At 46.4% G+C, this 18,475-nt stretch overlaps 1 protein-coding gene across 1 annotated transcript in view; it reads left to right on the top strand.

Moving 5' to 3' along the window:
• Positions 1-18,475, top strand: part of LOC8038593 (pre-mRNA-processing-splicing factor 8) — an 83,546-nt gene that overhangs the window by 7,988 nt on the left and 57,083 nt on the right. The window contains exons 4-14 of the mRNA XM_040215801.2: positions 670-834; positions 2,733-2,948; positions 3,876-4,088; positions 5,041-5,166; positions 6,125-6,230; positions 8,449-8,642; positions 12,281-12,400; positions 13,840-14,029; positions 15,255-15,509; positions 16,119-16,328; positions 16,844-16,960. Coding sequence (XP_040071735.1) covers positions 670-834; positions 2,733-2,948; positions 3,876-4,088; positions 5,041-5,166; positions 6,125-6,230; positions 8,449-8,642; positions 12,281-12,400; positions 13,840-14,029; positions 15,255-15,509; positions 16,119-16,328; positions 16,844-16,960 — 1,912 coding nt within the window. The remainder of the gene's footprint in view (positions 1-669; positions 835-2,732; positions 2,949-3,875; positions 4,089-5,040; positions 5,167-6,124; positions 6,231-8,448; positions 8,643-12,280; positions 12,401-13,839; positions 14,030-15,254; positions 15,510-16,118; positions 16,329-16,843; positions 16,961-18,475) is intronic.

The following is an 18,475-nucleotide window of genomic DNA, read 5'->3' as shown; positions in this document are numbered from 1 at the left end:
CACTGAAGGAAGCAAAAAGGAAGTGTTAGTAGCAATGATAAGATGCCAGACATTGATAAAGGCTGGGCTGAATGTTGTCTTGTATACTCTGTTTCACCTTATGATGTACCACTGAAAAGGCTACAAGCGCAAGCTCCTTGCTCTGGGGCAGATCTCGGCGGCACAAGCTCTTGTGCACCAAGGGCAGCTGTCAATGCTATGAGCTCGCGCTTCTAGCTTTCGCTGCGGTACAACACAAGGTGAAACGGAGTATAGGAGAGCATCATCATGTTTAATAATCTGCACCAGAGAATCTGGCATGGAAATTACTCAGTATTTTCCTCAAAGCTAAAATTTTATTTGACTTCTTAATTAAGTAGCGTTAATAATATTGCCAAAGAAAAAAAAAAAGGGGGGGGGGGGGGAAGCTGCGGCCTGTAGCTTATCAGTGCTTGGATCTCTTGAGCTGCCCCTATTCTTTCCAAGTATTTTGTTGGGAGGGAATTTGAGGGGCACATGGGTGCAGCACATACTATTACAATGATTAAAGTTGTGCATTCTGCTAGTTGTGAAACTCTTCTCCCTGGTTCATATTAGTGGGTCCTAGAATTCCCTCCTCACTTTTGCCCAGTACACATCATCCTCGGCATTGCTGCTTGACTGACTGTGTTTCCCTTTGGCTTGACCCAGTGCCCTGAAGTACATGCCCCATGCGGTGCTGAAGCTCATGGAGAACATGCCCATGCCCTGGGAGCAGATCCGGGATGTGCGGGTGCTGTACCACATCACCGGAGCCATCACATTTGTCAACGAGATTCCCTGGGTCATTGAGGCTGTGTACATTGCCCAGTGGGGGTCAGTGGTCGTCATCCTTTGTCTTTGTGCATACTCTTGTTCTTCTGCAGCTCTGATCTGAGAAAAACTGTCTCTATGGGGAGTTTGAAGCAGTTAGTCAGCTCCTCTTGGTAGGAATAATGGTTTTCTAATGTGTGCTGAAAATGGCTACAGGTTTTATTTTAGGTTCTCGACAAATCACCGTCCAATAGGGATGAGCGAGATTGGCACAGGGTCTTTGATGCTGCATCCTGGTGTCTGTATGTGTGTGTAGGCCCCCCCCCCCCCCCCACACACACACACACACACACACACACACACACATATACTAAGATTGGGGGGGGGGGGGGGTGTTTGGTTCGGTTGCCAGTAAGGTGCATGACTATTTTTGTTGGGCTTAAATGTTAGTGAAGTGAAAGCATTCAAACATCTGTTTTTTGTGTGTGTATCACCATAAATGCTGTGACAAATATCCCAGTCTGTTCATTTTGAACCTTTGATTAAGAAAGAAAAAAAAATTAGTCGAGTTTAATACTTATACATGTGAACGACACGGAGGATTTTAATTTTGGGACGTCGGAAGAAAAACTGGTTGTTTTTTCGTACAGCATCCCCCTCCGAACATGTGGCCCCTACTCTGATGGCATGCAGTGTCCTTACTGCGCTTTATGTATAAGGCCCGCATTGCGTGCCCTATGCGGCAGAAAAATTGTGACTAATGGTAAGAAAAGACAAATCTTCGAAGTTGAGTTCATCTTCAGCAGCTGGTGCGGATCTTTCGAGGCCAAAGAAGGTGCTAGAGATGCAGCAGCTTTGTTGTGCCCAACTCCCAAGCTTCCTCGTGTCCCCACTATACTTTTCCGGCCTAATTTAGCAAACTGGTAATGTTGGGGCCTCTGTGAGCCATTCAGGGCATCCGAGCAATGCATCGTCGGAATGCACTCTCTCCAAGAAGACTTGTTGCATGCTTCAAACCGTTGCCAATGGGCTCACGGTGGCTAGAGCCTTCAACCTTGGCCAAGTGATGCTGAAAGTAAATATAGTGGTGGGGAGCCACTTGTAGTTTGTGCAGGGTAGCCTTCCCTTTTCCTTTTCAAAAACGATAGTTGGTTGAAACACCCTGCTGCTCGACGTCGCTAATGCAGCCGCTTTTCGTGAATTTTGTAGTGCCTTGCAGCAATAAGTGCACTGTAAAAGTTTTTTTTTTTTTTTACTTTTAATATTTTTTTCTTTTGAAAGAGACCAGCTGTATGAAAAATTAAAGGAAGATCCATTGGTGAATCTTTAGGGAATGTGTTGGCATGACCCTTGGGAATTGCTAACGGTGGACCCTTCACTTTTCTGTCTCGGCTTTCTCTTTTAGCTTTCTCATTTGCTTCTTTTACTTTTCGCAGCCTCTTTTTGACTTCGTTATGGGGTCAGCGTGAGAGTTACCCAAAGGGGTACGTTTGTGGCATCTCCGAAGGGTCGTGCTAATGCATTCCTTAAGGATCCATCAATGGATCTTCCTTGAATTTTTTCTGATCTTGGGGGTTCTTGTTTACCCGCCTTGCACGCTCAGCAGCGGCATCTGCTGCCTGACACTGCTTACGCTGTTCACCGGTTTTGACAGACAGTCTCCTTCGTTCATAATCCGTTTTTCTTTTTTTTTTTGCCGCCTACTTGGAGCAGCGCTAGTACTTGGTTCACACACTACTTTGTAGCACAAACAGTCGTGCAGGCTCCGCACGCCTGCAAGTTCATACTTGACCCAGCATCCGCGCACGCGTCGGCTTCCGCCCCGTGACATCGCCTCTCTATGCGGCACGCTTCCCTTTCCACTGTTTTGTCCACAGACAGATGCCATCAGCTTTTCCCTGTCATATGGGTACATAAAGAAGGAATGGGCAGTGTTGACTCGGGCTCATCCTTGGCGGCAGGTCGATGTGGATCATGATGCGCCGGGAGAAGCGTGACCGGCGGCACTTCAAGCGTATGCGCTTCCCACCCTTCGACGACGAAGAGCCGCCCCTGGACTATGCGGACAATGTACTGGACGTGGAGCCCCTGGAGGCCATCCAGATGGACCTGGACCACGAGGAGGACTCGCCCGTCTGCAAGTGGTTCTACGACCACAAACCCCTGGCCGAGAGCAAGTGCGTGAATTTGCCTTTTCCTGCCTCCTCGTGCGCAGTTCTGGCAACGTCGACCGCTGCCCGCCTTTTATTGCGTTCACTCTTGCCTTAATTTGTTGCGTAGACCAAAATGCTTCTTTCGCGTATCGGAACGCAAGCATGCCAATCAAAAGGCAACATAGACAACCCATAGGGAGCACGCGATGACGAGGCACCCTGCAATAAACAACATTTTTAAGGAATGAATAACTTGCGTTGTACATTTTGACCAGTGTTTTATGTCTGGCGTACCCCTTACGATTAGTAGGCCTGTGTAGATAAAATCATCAAAGGTCTGCTTTATATGTGTAGCCATTCATATAGCAAATCATAATTTTATCCTGTGATCATATTTAGATAAATTTCATATAATTCAAACAAGATTTGTGGCTTCCTGGAGTTTGAAGTAATGAAAGTACTGTAAATCACTAAAAGCAAGATGCACTCTCTCACGCTGCACAATTATGAAGTGCGCTCTCCCTTTTGCTACAAACACTTTTTTTTTTTTTTTTTCAATGTCGCCTTTGCTAGTTTTATTGGCGTTTCTTTGACTTTTGGGTTGAGGGCGTGCCGAGTTGCTGCTAAGAGCGGGTGATCAAGTATTGGGAAGCTTCATACAGCAGACTCTTTTGGTGCTCGTCCAATGCTTGCACAGTGTACCAAGAGTCAGTAGAAGTACGCAAGTTTTGGCGCTCTGTGAACGGTTGCTTCGGTGTAAGTTACTTCACCTCCCAGCTTGTGCTCATCACCACAGATAACATTCTACTCCTTACTTTTGTGGAACTCTGCTGTATTTCGTGCTTGTTGGACAGTTCTGCCGTAGCCGGTCACACGTTTGCTGCTGCAATAACGCCCGAGAGCTGCTCTGGTGTTGCTTGGCACAGTGGCAGCTGAGCGCCGTTGTTGCAGGCACCTGAACGGGGTGACGTACCGGCACTGGCAGCTGACACTGCCCCAGATGGCAACACTGTACCGGCTGGCCAACCAGCTGCTCACGGACCTGGTGGACGACAATTACTTTTACTTGTTCGACCTCAAGTCCTTCTTCACGGCCAAGGCCCTCAACATGTCCATCCCGGGGGGACCCAAGTTCGAGCCCCTCATCAAGGACATGAACCCGGCGTCAGTACATGCTCCTTTTTGCTGTTTTCCTGCATGTACTTTATTTTTTATACCCTGTTAGATTTTACCAGTGTGTCGGCACATTTTTTTTTTTGCTGAGATGGGTGTAGGATGTGCGATGGGGGAAAACAAATAAATAACCAGGAAACTGTCGATAAGGTAGACATGCCAAGTGTATCCTCTCAATATTTTCGGGGGGGGATACTTAAAATATCACATAATTACGCGAGTTCCAATATCTTTGGTTTTGAAAAGGCTCTACTCTAACGTATTGTCTGCAACCTAGCCCTTCTTATTTTGTTGTTACCCAACAATAACCCTTCCTTTTTTTATGTTTAGACCAGTGGTTCCCAACCATTGATCCTTTACAGAGCCCTTGTGTATCAGCAGAAATGATGGAGGGCTCTGCTCGTGGTGAGGGGAAGGGAAAGCTATAGGTTAATTATGATAAGGATTTAATAAAGGAATTAACTAAGGGGTGGGTGAAGTGGACTTCTCTCATTGACATACACACGAGAAAACCTACATTGAAATTGGACTGTTTCTTCTCAACCTGAAGAAAAGTCGGGCTTGACTGATGAGGCAGGGCTTCGTGGACTTCCATTTGGCAACCTCTGGTTTAGGCAACGTGATTTGCTTTATTTTTTCAAGGGTGGCATATTGTGAAACATTATGCAGTACTTAACCATACAAAGAGCAAAAAAAAAAAAAAAAAGAGATGTGTGCAGATTGTCAAATTTTTTGGTTTTTACAATGTGATGTGACCAAACACGAAATGTTTTCTGCTTAATTTGAGCACCCAGTAACTGTCCAGGCAAGCTCTGAAACCGAATCGTAATCTAGAATGCAACAATGGTGATGCGGCGCTGATGCAAATTTTGTTCATTATTAAAGGTCAATTGTATGAGTGTCAAACCTAATGTAATGAAAGTGGTAAAATGTGCCTGTGCAGGGATGAGGACTGGAACGAGTTCAACGACATCAACAAGATCATCATCCGGCAACCGATCCGGACGGAGTACAGGATTGCCTTTCCCTACCTGTACAACAACATGCCTCACTACGTGCACCTCTCTTGGTAAGGGCTTCTGGCAGCTCGGTCCGCACTTACGAATCCCCGGAAATTACAATCGCCACACGAGTCATTCGTGGCGTGTGTGATTACCACGGGAGAAACTAACTATCGCGTGCCGGCATATTATCTTGCTTGAGAAGTTCCACTTGCGAGTCGCTCAAGGCATGCACATGTTTTGCTGGTGTTGGTTCAGAGGCTCTGTAAAGGCTCCATTTTGCAGTCTGTAGTTGCTTTAGAATGCTTCAATATTGTTATTTTAAGCTTTGGAAAACCTTTCGAAACAATAGCCGTATAAACGGTCTCGTAACACGCTCAGGCAGTAAACGAATGTTTCACCGTCTGGCGTTCTTAGCCACCTCAATTTTGAGCAAAAAGTGTTGCTGGGAAAAGTTGGCCTTTTACAACGAAGCTGTTTATGGCTAGGGTTTTGTGGATTTCTTGTGTGCAGTGACTAAAAGCTCTATGCTCGCACCGCCGCACACTCACGCCTTCCCCGTGTAAAAGATTCAAAGAAAATAACCAAAATAAAGCGTTGACGAATGCGCGTGCAAGGTGCCATTTGTTTTAGGCTTTTGCTTTAGAACAGTTGCTGCTGCAGACGCCGGCACATGCAACGCGTAGAACACCTTTTCGTGCATTCTCCTTGATGCTTAGGTAGTTTAGCAATAGGTTTAGCGCTGTGTCGGTGGATTTTTGGACACAAGAACCAGGAAAACAGACTCACTAATCAGGGAATTGATATGTGTGTTCCTATTGGAGCTTGGCAGGACTGGCACTTCCAAATTTAAAAGCCAGGAAAAACACAAAAACCGGGAACATATCAACGAGGGTACACCATAGGGATGGCACATTCTTGACGTGAATCTTGTCCAGTCTGGTTACCTATTTTCGTGCTTTCCAGCTTGTGTAGATTTTCCTAGCAACTGAGTGCAACATTTTGACTGAAGTTGATGCTTGGCAGGTACCACACCCCCAACGTGGTGTACATCAAGACGGAGGATCCGGATCTGCCGGCCTTCTACTTTGATCCTCTGATCAACCCTATTGCACATCGCCACAGCACAAAGGTAAGAGCAGCAGTTTGAATGTTTTAGAGCAGAACTAGGCTATCACTAAAAAATGATAAGCATTAGAAAACATTCTGTCATATATTTTCTATAATATCAGTTCAGCAGCGCTAAAAATTTTGTGTACTATTGGTTTTTACAGTGGAGCTATTAAGGGCTAGGTTCCCCAGGATCGTGTCTGCGTATGTCAACACAAACCTACCTGGACAGCTACCGCCATCTATAGACCAACACGCGACCCTGATGTCACGCAGCTGTGGTGGCGCTGTCGACGGCACTGCGCATGCGCACACGCTTCATTTCACGCTAATTCGGTTTCTGCGCACGCGCAGTTACGGCAAACGCGGGCTTATTTGTAAACAGCGTGTTGGTCTATAGGCGACGGCGGCAAGCACACAACCCGTATGGCTTCCGCCGTCGCTCGTAGATGGCGGCAACCTTTCCAACTATAATAGAAGAATGGACAGTTGAGTGTGTTGGTGGGAATTCATCGTAGGAAACAGCGGGAAAAACACGACGACGAACTAGAAGCACACAGTCTATCTAGAGTTTTTGTATAGGCTCCCTACGGGAGCCAGAGTTGCGCGTTCACCCCCGGAGCGCCGGCTTTCCTGCACGGCGTGCGGAGTCTGCTCCTCACGTGACTAAATTGGCAAATAGCGGCGCCGCGCGTTCGAGGTGCGCGGCGCACTCATACTCATGAGCAGGGGAACGTACGCGGGGTCGCGTGCAACATCTACTTTCCTGCACGACACTTGATCCAATTCCTCACGTGATCGGATCTCGGCGAATAGCGGCGTGGCGGCATGTGGAAAACAGACGCGCGACTCTAACTCCCGTAGGAAGCCTATACAGGAACTCTTAGTGTATCGAGTACAGCTCTGCTGGTCTTCCTTCTTCCCGAGAGTGGAAAGGCTGAACGTTCACCTTTCCACTCTTTCGAACATTGAATCAAACAATCTTGCTTGGTTCTTGCATGTCATATTCTTAGATAAAGGAGGCATTGACTATACTTCATCTCATCTTTATGTGAACTATAGGGAAAACTGCAAGGAGTTTTAGGAACATCGTCTAAAGCTATAAGCTTGAGCCTGTAGCTTTCATTTTGGTTGCAGATAGAAAAGAGTCAAAAATGTACATTTCCATTCTTTTGGAGCAATATCTGTTTTGGGCTCTTCCCTCGATTCAAAATTTTGTAAAGCAATGTAGGGTGTATGCTTAAAAAAAAAAAAAAAAAAGAGTATATTTTGCTTATGAAAGCGACAGCTATAGCACGGTAGTGCAATGAGAGTAGAATGGTGCCATCACATACCTGAGAACGGAGGTGCGACGTGGGCAATTCTCATAGCTGTCGTGGTTGGCGTCGAATATGTTACTCTCGACTGCCGCCAGTGCTTGGTGATTCGTGAAGTAAGTGGGACGTTGGGGGAAGTTTCTAAAACCATCCAACATTACTCGTAGCAACTGGATACTGCCCAAAGTAAGATTTTGCGTTTTGCGAGTAATGTTGGAAAACAAGTCTTTCACGCAGACGACACAATGATTCAACCTTCGTCACACAATTTCTGGCAGGATGCCAGGGCTGCCCCGTAGGCTCTTGTGTGGCACGGCGAATGGAAAAACCCAACTTCCTTCGCCGCGCGTGCAACGAAGGGAAAAAGAATTTTCCCCTTCGTCGCACGTGCGACGACGACAACGGACAACGTCAAAATCTCTTCACAGTGTAGCCCGTAAAGCTATCGCTTCAAAAAAGATTGCCGTGTTTTTTTTTAATTTGATCCTGGGTCTGTCGGTGGTCAGGTGAGTGCGTTACCACAGAGCTATGTCAGCCGCGTCATTGTGCCCCTTGGTAAAATGCGTCTGTCGAGGACACCTGTGCGTAGGAGTCTCGCATGGCGTCCGCTAGATGGCCGCAGCTGCTTTAACGTTCCATCGCGCCGCATCCGTTAGTGGTCTTCTGCACAAGCGAGTGCGCCATTCTCCAAGCTTGCGTCTACGACGGTTCCTCCACGTAAGGTCAAGATTCATAAGAATGCGTCGGGGTCCGATAAGGTGTTGCAGCTGTCGTTGTGAGTGTACCGTAAATTAAAATAAGAGTGCTGTTTTTTTTGTTTTTTTTGTTTTTGCTTTATAATTTGGGCGTGCAGCGTGCCATTCTTTGTGTTACCACCACCGCTGCGCAAGAGACGACCCTGCAGCATGTCTTTCCCGCCCGCAGCAAGTGGCCGATCCGCTGCCGGACGATGACGAGGAGTTTGAGCTCCCGGAGCACGTGCAGCCGTTCCTCCAGGACTGCCCGCTGTACACTGACAACACGGCCAACGGCATCGCCCTGCTCTGGGCGCCCCGGCCCTACAACCTGCGCTCAGACCGCACCCGCCGGGCCATCGACATTCCGCTCGTCAAGTCCTGGTGAGGGGAGTGGGGCAGACAGGGGCCCAAGGCCCGCCTGATGTCTCTGACGACCAAGAATTCCCTCGGTGAAGATGGAGCGCTTTCTCGCTAACATCTTCTTGGACGTTACACTTGGATCTGCTGCACTAGAGGTGCTAGCGTCAAGCGCTTTTGGATTGCTCCACATCCACCCAGGAAATTCGGCATAAGCAGAAAGGGTGTTTGCAATACCCGAAATGATTAGATTTTTCGTAGAAAACCGAAGTATGGAAATCGTTGTTACATGGCTTGTCACGTAACATGTGTAATAACATGTTAGCGGCATTTGAGGCAGTTATTGCTGGGCAGTAAATGTCTGGGAGAAGGCTTTTACAGTACATCCTGCTTACAACAAATGCTGCAATAATCAAATTGTTTCGCTATGTCCGTATTTCACAATGTGTAGACTTCGACAAGGAAAAAAATATGGGTCGCTTCTGCGTGAGATTTTAATGCACACCGAAGTATCATATTTCCACGATTGTAAATCAACCCCCCCCCACTCCACCCCACATTGCACACCAGCAACCAGCAAAAAAAAAAAAAAAAAAAAAAAAAAATTTTTTTTAGGGGTGAATTTTACGGTGAACACGTGAGGAGGGCAGGGCATTTCTTGCGCATGATGCCTTCTGGTGTGCTTTGGCTGCGCATGCACGTGCGAGGCGCACAAGGTGCTCAAGCATTATCAAAACTAGGAAGGTCATGCTGGAGTTGAGACAACTGATGCTGCTCCCTGTCGTTTTTACTCTATCTGCAATCTGTCTGCGACTAGAGGCTACGATTCGTCCGCACTGGTGCTGTCGTTCCTGTCGTCATCACTGCTACGCTCTCGAAGCACGTCGTTGGCATTGTCCAACGAAATCTCACACTTAGCAAATGACAGTGTCAACCGCATCTTCCGTGTTTGCTCAATGATTGTGTTGCACGTCGCAGGTAGGGACTGATTGTGCACTTCTGCGGCGTACGCAGCGTACGTTGCAAGCCCGACTTTAACTTCGGAGGGCATCCTGACCTATCCAGTCTTTTGCCTTTGGGCGCCTCTTAGTTTGCCATCACGGTTAAGATCCCAAGCCGTTGCAGACAGCACTAGAGCATGACCTGCTCTAACGGGTCGAACTTGCATCCAGCACCGAAAACTTGAACTGCCCGTATCGTACACAAGAATACAGAGAAACGTAGTTGGCACTCCAGCATGATTTCGAAACATCAAACAATGTGTGACCATGAATTGTGCAAAAAACTGAAAAGAAGCAGCAGCCATTCAAAAGTGGCTTTTACAAGAAGTGCCACCACTCCCGGGAATCGGGTGCGACATGCATCGTTCACCGCCGTACATTCGGGCTAATTTGCGAATCTCTATCAATAATACTCGTTCGTACAGATTTTAAAAAAAAACTATTAAAATGGCTGCAAAAAATTGGCGCAATGCTACAGGTACAGCTGGCTAAACTAGTCTAGGTCTAGTTGTCTAGGTCTAGGTCTAAGTCTAGTCAAGAACACCTAGTCCAAGTCTAGGTGTTCTTGATATCGCGATTGTTTTGTTTTTGTAGGCGGGGGAATGCTTTCATAAGTCAACCCCCTCCCCTTCAGATATTCAAAAATCGAAAAATGGGTCGACCTACATTCATGTAAATAAGGTAGCCGTCGATCCGCAACTGTACGGACAGTGTAAGAGGTGCCTTTGCACTTGCCCGCCGAGTTGCGTCAAAGTTCAAGAAAAGGCTTTGTTTGAGTCCGGCCCACTCGGCACTGGCAAATACCCCTGGAGGGTATCTGCCGCAGCAGAAGCAGTTCCGGCAAACTTTTTTGCGGCGGCAGCGTCATCCTGGTTGATTTCGGTAGCTGCCTCCCCCTTGTCCAAGTGTTCCTGGGAACGACATCATTCACAAAATTTAGGGGCAATCACGGTCGGCAGCAATAGATTTGGTCGGGTAGAGTTCCGTAGTCCTAGTGTGCGGTGGGAAGTGCACATCTTTTCCAATAGAAACGAAGTGCACATCTTTTCCGATAGAAACCTTATGGTAGGTTTGTAGTCGGAGAGAAAAACAAGTGAGGTGGTCAAGTCCAAAATGTGCGGAAAGTGATTTAAGAGGAGTCCGTAGACGGCAAAAGTAGGAAGAAGAATGCGGTCGGCAATACTCCCACACGCGCCCACATCGCGAGACTAGGGGCCAGGTAATGTAGCAAGATTGGAACAATCAAAGTATTTCGGCCTGCCATCTTGTAGGCAAGATGGCGGGCCGGGGCCCGGATAACAGGAAAGTGTGCAGCGGAAACGCCAATCTCTCAAAAACCTGAAATGCCCCGCACGACGTGCACAGTGGTGCACGTCGTGCGTACTGCGGTGAAGGTGAACTTGCTGAGCAGCGAAAGTCCCTCCCCTGCTCGGATGAAGTGTGGGGGGCGTTATCAGTGCACGACTGTTTAAACAGACTTTTCTGCGTTTCACCTCAGTACCTTTTTGTTGTTTTTTTGCTTTTCTGTCTGTATTTGTGATGGCCTTTTCAGACTTTTTCTCTAAAAGCTAGCTTGTTTGCATTAGGAGTATACAAACGATAGTGTGGAATCAAAATTCATTTGTTATATTTGTTGTTTTGCTATTTCCGGATTCGTTATAAGTGGGCTGGACTGTATCCGGCAGAAGAAAGTATGAATGCATTAAATGAGGAACTCCAGAAGTACCGTATTTACACTAATATAATGCGAAAGCGAATTTTGATGCCATCAAAACAGAAGAAAAAAAAATTACTATTTTAACGTGAGCCCTAGCCGTGTAAATTTACCACACTCGGGGGCATAGCAGAAGTGAAAAGGCTATGGAAGGTAGAAGAAATATCAGTTTATGTTTTGACTGCACTCACTCACTGCTCAGCTCCTTCCGTTTTCAGTCCACTTGGCGACTTCGCAGATATGCAACAGCACGCAGCCACTTGTCTGGTAGTTCCTTTTTCTTCGGTGTGAGCTCCTCGGCAGCCCACAAGCAAAGCAAGGCATGAAACAGAAGCACCAACACACAAACACCACACCACTCTAGAGCAGAAACTAAAAAATGCACAGGCAGAAAAAAAGACTGTTAGACCCGATACAAGATCACACTCATTCTTGTTCTGGTCCATCCGCGTAAACAAACACCTCGTGTTGCACGATTAGATTATGTAATCACGGTCGGTGGTCTTGGCTTGGCTTCTGTTAACCTAACTTTGCCTGGCATTGTCTTAACTTGAATTGGCCAGCGCTTGCATTCCCACATGGTGCGCTAGGGCGTGCTTTTCGGTGTGCGTTGGACTAACACAAAAGCAATAAAAATGCTTTTTATGTTCTTTATTTCCCCCTTCACGTGGCCCAATAGCTAATAAATTCACTCCCACGGCCACCCTTTTTTCTTACCCAATCTCCTGCATTGAGCCAGAGGGATGGCTTTCTCCAGACTGGCGCACTTTGTGGTTGAACTCGATTCTGAATATAACACGAGGTGCTTTTTGGAGCACATAATACTCGTTATATTATGCAAATACGGTATGTCTTTTTTTCCTATCATGAATGAAAGGTTATGTTGCATGGATTTGGGTTTTCCTTGTAGGCTTTGACTCGTTGTTGAAGGCTGTGGTTGATTGCAGGTACCGCGAGCACTGCCCTCCTGGCATGCCAGTGAAGGTGCGGGTGTCTTACCAGAAGCTCCTCAAGTACTTTGTTCTGAATGCCCTCAAGCACAGGCCACCCAAGCCTCAAAAGAAGAGGTGGGTCCATCTTGTTTCCCAGTGTTTGAAGCATGCAGAAAACAAAGGCAGTGCTTTTTTGTAAGACCTTTCCAAATGTTCATGGGGAGCAGGGATGGGCAAAATACATGCAAATATGTATTGAAATACAAATACAAAATACTTCGTCAAAAATGTATTAAATTACAAATCTAATTACATTTCCAAAAAAAGCATTTAAGTACAAGATACAAATACAACCAAATGTATTTGGTCTCCTCCAAATACTTTTCCAAATACATTCCTCAAAATTTGCGTCAGCGACTTCAGGGCACCTGCAACGGGTTTCTAGATATCTCATTTTAATTTTGCATCGCACACTCGGAAGTTAGTGTGCGAGGCTCTAGTAACGTAATAGAAATATAATCACAAAAAAAAAAAATTTAATCAGCTTGGACGTAATAGGCGAAAAAAGTACAGACCTTCACGCAGCTTCTTTTGTCGATTACATTTTGGTATAGACCAGCAAAGAACCGAGACGGCCAACACGCGCAGCACTAGCTAGAGATTTTTTATTGTTGCAACTCGCACCAGTTACGAAAATCTGGACGACCCGCGCATTTGGAATGTTCCAGGCAAAAATATGAATGGAATTCAGGCTGAAAAGCATCACAAGTTGTCCCAGGCACTTATTTAGCCAATCTGCCTGTGAACGTCGATTTCGTCACTATTCTTGCCCAGGACTAGCACCGTAATCACGAAGTCACTGAACGCTTGTGCTTGATTGAGAGAGACTGCATTCGGTGCAGAACGTAGTTTTCTTCCTGCTCTGGACAGTGACAATAAATTTGAAGGATGTATTTTCGGCTACAAAATTGTATTTAATTACAATTGTATTTAAAATACCCACGTTTTAGTATTTAAATACACACGTTAAATACATTACCCATTTAGTAATTAAATACAAATGCAAAATACACAAATTATTTAAAATACGCATTTCAAATATTTGTATTTGAAATACTGCCCATCCCTGATGGGGAGTAACACACGATTCCCAAGTTTATATATTCGCATAATTTTATTCATTAGTTGCCTTTTGATATGTTTTTTAACACGTGCATTTCTGTATTGGATGTTAAAAATAGTGCTTGGTTTCACTACCTTTCATTCCTGCAAGCTATATTCTTCGGTGCTTGTTTAATTAGGAATATTCTACCTTATCTACCTGCTCAATTCATGCTTCTCTTTTTGTTCAAAAAGTTCACTGCTGAAAATGGATTCTGGATGCTTTCATTAGGGACCAAAAGTTTTGTTGCAACGTGCGGCACTTGCTAACATTTTGTGTAAACACAAGTACTGCATGGCTGTGGTTTTCAACATGGGACACGCGAGCCAATTTTGCCTCCATAAAGATGTTTGACTTCGGAGGTTCGCTTGTACATTATGCTTCCGGTGTGCACGACGGCATCCCTTGCCAGGTACCTGTTCCGGTCCTTCAAGTCGACCAAGTTCTTCCAGACGACCACCATCGACTGGGTAGAGGCGGGCCTTCAGGTGTGCAGGCAGGGCTACAACATGCTCAACCTGCTCATCCACCGCAAGAACCTCAACTACCTCCACCTGGACTACAACTTCAACCTCAAGCCGGTTAAGACCCTGACCACCAAGGTGCGTTTGACTCGTGTCCTCTCACACTGCCTTTTTGGGCCACAGCACCTGTGATTGCTTGTTGCCAGGTTGGCCTGGAATTTTCGGCTCTCAGATGGAGTAGGTTTAGTTGTTGAAGTATCAAGTGTAAGGTGTGCTTGCGAGTTGCCTTGCAGATCATGCAGATCATGCCAGATGTTCTTTATTGATTTGAGACTTGAGACATTCATGCTGGATGAGCACACCAATAAAACTAAATTTTGGGGAGGGGGAATAAAATTATTTTTGGGTAGTTTTGGAGCAGGGGGGTTGGCAACTATGTTCAAATTGACGATTTTGGAACTTATAAGAAATTGTTCCACTAATTATTGAGGGCACACTAAAAAGGTTTTTGACTTCGTTGTTCGCTGGCGATAACTCAGTCTATGTGCTCTGAATGTCCTAGAAACACTACTGTAAAATACAGCAGAATCGCCCACTATTAACATTTCCCAAACTTCGGAATTCTGCAAATTATCAGTGAAGTGTCCACCCCCTCTAAAGTGCCAGCACCAGCCGAAAATACATATTCACCCCGTTGTGGCAGCCACGAAACCGCTAATGAGGATGACTGGGACATTGTGAGAATAAAGGTGATTTCTCAGATTCCGTTCACCCTGCCTTCGAAGCTTTTTATTGGCTGCCATCTTGGTTTTTGCAGATTAGACTGGACAAGCGCCCATGTCTGGAATAACCCAGTTTTCAGTGAAAGTGGGGCGTGTGCTTTCTCAGTATTTTACGGTAGTGTTGTGATCATGCACGGCCTATTTAATAATTAATTAAAAGCATGATCAAAGATGGCAGCATGCACCTTTGTTGCGAAAAATGGGCATGTTAAAATCTTTGTTCACATCGTAATTAGTTTGTCTGTGAACGTCCTCTGTGTTTTCATTCTTTTATTTGAAGTCTGATCATACTTTTGGGTCTCTTGCGATGCTCATGCACACAGATCTTGCTAAGTATTATAGTTCTGTTTAGGGGTTTTCTGTCTTCGTAGTCTAATCACGGCAAACATTCCAGGTATGTTTCAAGGTGGTTTATAGAAGCATGCGGAAAGTGACCTTATCAGTGCAGATAAACAGCGACACCTTGTATAACTCTGATGTAGCGGAAGATTGACATGCTTCTTTTCTTTTGGAATTTTAAATTCCAAACATGGGGAGAGAAGGAAGAGGTGGATTGTTTTCTTTACTTCTGCACAACCCAGGAGAGGAAAAAGTCCCGCTTCGGCAACGCCTTCCACCTGTGCCGGGAGATCCTGCGGCTGACAAAGCTGGTTGTGGACAGCCACGTCCAGTACCGGCTGAACAACGTGGATGCCTTCCAGCTGGCCGACGGGCTCCAGTACATCTTCGCCCACGTCGGCCAGCTCACGGGCATGTACCGCTACAAGTACAAGCTCATGCGCCAGATTCGCATGTGCAAGGACCTCAAGCACCTGATCTACTACCGCTTCAACACTGTGAGTGGCGGCAGCCAGTCTTCTTTCCCTCTCCACATCCAAGCGGTGTCATGCTCTGTGATAAATGCATACTGTTTTGGTAGACTCGCACGGGTTCTCAAATTGGGTTCCCAGAGAACCTTTGAGGCTTCTTGAGCCCTCAAATTTCCTTGATAGTTCTTGCCTTTTAGGAAAGCATTCTTTCAGTTTAAGCACTACCTCGGGAGATCCAAGCCATTCGATGCACATTGTTGTTTACAAGGTCTGTAGGCTTTTGTGTCACTTTCCATCGGCAGAGAGACCTGGAGGGGTCGCCTCGAGCATCGGCCGAGAGATGCAGGCGTTCCTCAAGATTTAAAACTTGAGAGCCTTCGTGGGCACGAATGGAATAATAGCTAATTAACAACATTTTGATGACATAAGAAGCAACAAAGCAAGAGTTATTCGAGCTTCCAATCATGAGGTACGAATACCTTTAAAAAGGCTTCGACCTCGTACAAGTGGCTCGCACTATGTCAAAATGGAACACGCATAGCTCTCCCGTTTCTCGCCACAGTGCACGTGACTTGTCGGACAGTTTTTGCCGAAATGGCCGACGGTGGGGTCCCCCCTCTCCGTTATCTGTGCCAGGGCCCCGTGGGCAAGGGCCCTGGCTGCGGGATCTGGGCCCCCGGCTGGCGGGTGTGGCTCTTCTTCATGCGGGGCATCACCCCCCTGCTGGAGCGCTGGCTGGGCAACCTGCTGTCCAGGCAGTTCGAGGGACGCCACTCCAAGGGCGTTGCCAAGACGGTCACCAAGCAGCGCGTCGAGAGCCACTTTGACCTCGAGCTGAGGGCCTCGGTGAGTGCGCCCATCCCCACCACCTCCCAGGTTTGCCGAGTGTAGCGAGGCACTTGTCGATTCGGATATTCTATTTAATGTTTTGAAAGGCAGACACAGTGGAACTGTGATAAAAGGAACTTCTAATTTACTGGGATGTCTTAGAATGTTTGAGCCTTCAGTAATGCCTTCTCGTCTTCTGATAAGCGGAGCAGTTTTTCTTGGTCCCCTAGAGTTCTACCTGAAGAGGGACTGCTGGACGACATTCTTCTTGGCATAATGTAAACCCAGTTGAAGTGAGAGGGGGTATTCGAATCGAACTCGGCATTTGATCCCATGCTCACTTGTGTGTGCTTCTGTGCGACACTTGTGCAGCTCTGTTTTTCATTACAATTAATAAAAGAACTGAAATAATTTCACTTTAGTATGAGTAAGATAATCCCGTCTCCTAAAAATGTCGTACATTATTTATTTTTGTGACTTTGCTAATTCCACTGAACTGAGAATGAACGGGGCGTCTTTTTGTTTCTCCGCAGGTGATGCACGACATCCTGGACATGATGCCAGAGGGCATCAAGCAGAACAAGGCCCGCACCATCCTGCAGCACCTCAGCGAGGCCTGGAGGTGCTGGAAGGCCAACATCCCCTGGAAGGTAAACAGTCGGCATTGTCGGGGGCACGTAAGCTTCGAGGGAGAGGGTTAAAAAAGGAACAGTATCGCCACTTGTTTTAATGGGGAGAGTTCTAGCTAAGGGCTAAAGAAGCAAGAAGAGAGAGGTTGGGAGGGTCAAGAGAGAAATTGGAAGAAGGTAAAGAGCAGCTTTGTGTAATCTCTAGCCAGGCAAGTTTCGACTAGGAATAAAAGGAACTCTGCTGTCGCTATTCTGGATAGGGCGCCGAAGTAGTGCTTCTCTTATATCCTGCCAGGTTATATAGAAATGAGAGGTTTCGTGCATTTAGTCATGCCCTGTTTGATGCAGTTGAAAGTGAAGATTTCCCATTGGTTATAAAAGTTAGAGCAGTGACAAAAAATGTGGTAAACATCTTCAAGGTCGGGAACATGCATGGCAAACTGGGCTTCCATGCATTTGATTGTCTGTGGCCACGAATTTCTGAATGCTGATTGAATTTTAGTTGGTGAAGAAATGTAGTTTTTGTGTGTTTGTAGGAACGATTGGTGGAAGATTTCTTTGTTCAAAGAAGGAACAGAACTTTACAATGTATTGGTGCATTCACACTGGCAATTGAGCTGTGTTTGAAAAGCGGATGCGGTTTGCGAGCGACCCCATTCAGACACATGGAGACGTGTATGGCGATTTCCCGTGATCTTTCTATGACGTGTGATCTTTTGGCAACTGATTGGCAACCTTTTTTTTACAATCCAAAATCCAGTTTAATCTACAATCCAAAACCAAAATTTAGCCTTTTTTTTTTTTTTTCGGGCTGCTTTACGATACAGAGGCTGGAGTACTTTGACGCACGCGGCACAAGTTGAGGGAGTGGAAAAAGGGCAGATGATCTTTCAAAACCACGCCGATGATTCCCTCGACTTTGCCTACAAGCAAAGCCCAGCTAGGCGCGCCTTGCTGACTCAGAAGAGGACGCCCTAACCTACTCTTCAAAGTGGACCCTTCCCACATGAATAGCTGACCTTGTGTTCGGAATAAGAAGGCCCGACTTTCCCCTCTCATCGCTTTCATTTTCATTTTCGGTGTGGTGAGTGGTATGGTGGTGTGGGGAATGTGTTTGTTTCTTGCCGGTTGTGGCTTGGTTGGTGGCAGACTCGCCTCTTGTCACTCACGTCGATAGAGTCTGCTGTTCGGTTGATTGTTGGACGTTAAGCTCAAATAAATGCTGCATGGAATACCTGTGGATCGTCTGGTACATACACTGTGTTTCTTGGGGGGGTACCTTTATTCCTTTTGGTGGTAATAACGTCGCGGTTCGAGCTAGCGCAGCTATCTTGGGCGCGCCCTGCCACTTCTGTGGTAGTGTATGTGTTACGCAATAGCTCACGGCGTCTCTATCGGCCTTCATTGTTGTCACGTACGGTGTCGAAAGCTTTCAGTAGTTTGCACGACTGCTGAAGTGGGAATTTGTCATTTTGGGCGACTGGAGGTGGGTTCCGATGTTTTACGGGCAAACACAAACAAGGCAGCGCATCGACG

This window comes from Ixodes scapularis, unplaced genomic scaffold (genome assembly GCF_016920785.2).
Source record: "Ixodes scapularis isolate PalLabHiFi unplaced genomic scaffold, ASM1692078v2 PGA_scaffold1__304_contigs__length_218370807, whole genome shotgun sequence".
Classification (NCBI taxonomy): Eukaryota; Metazoa; Arthropoda; class Arachnida; order Ixodida; family Ixodidae; genus Ixodes; species Ixodes scapularis.
The sequence above is the reverse complement of the archived record's forward strand: the minus strand, read 5'-3'. Positions and strand labels throughout refer to the sequence as shown.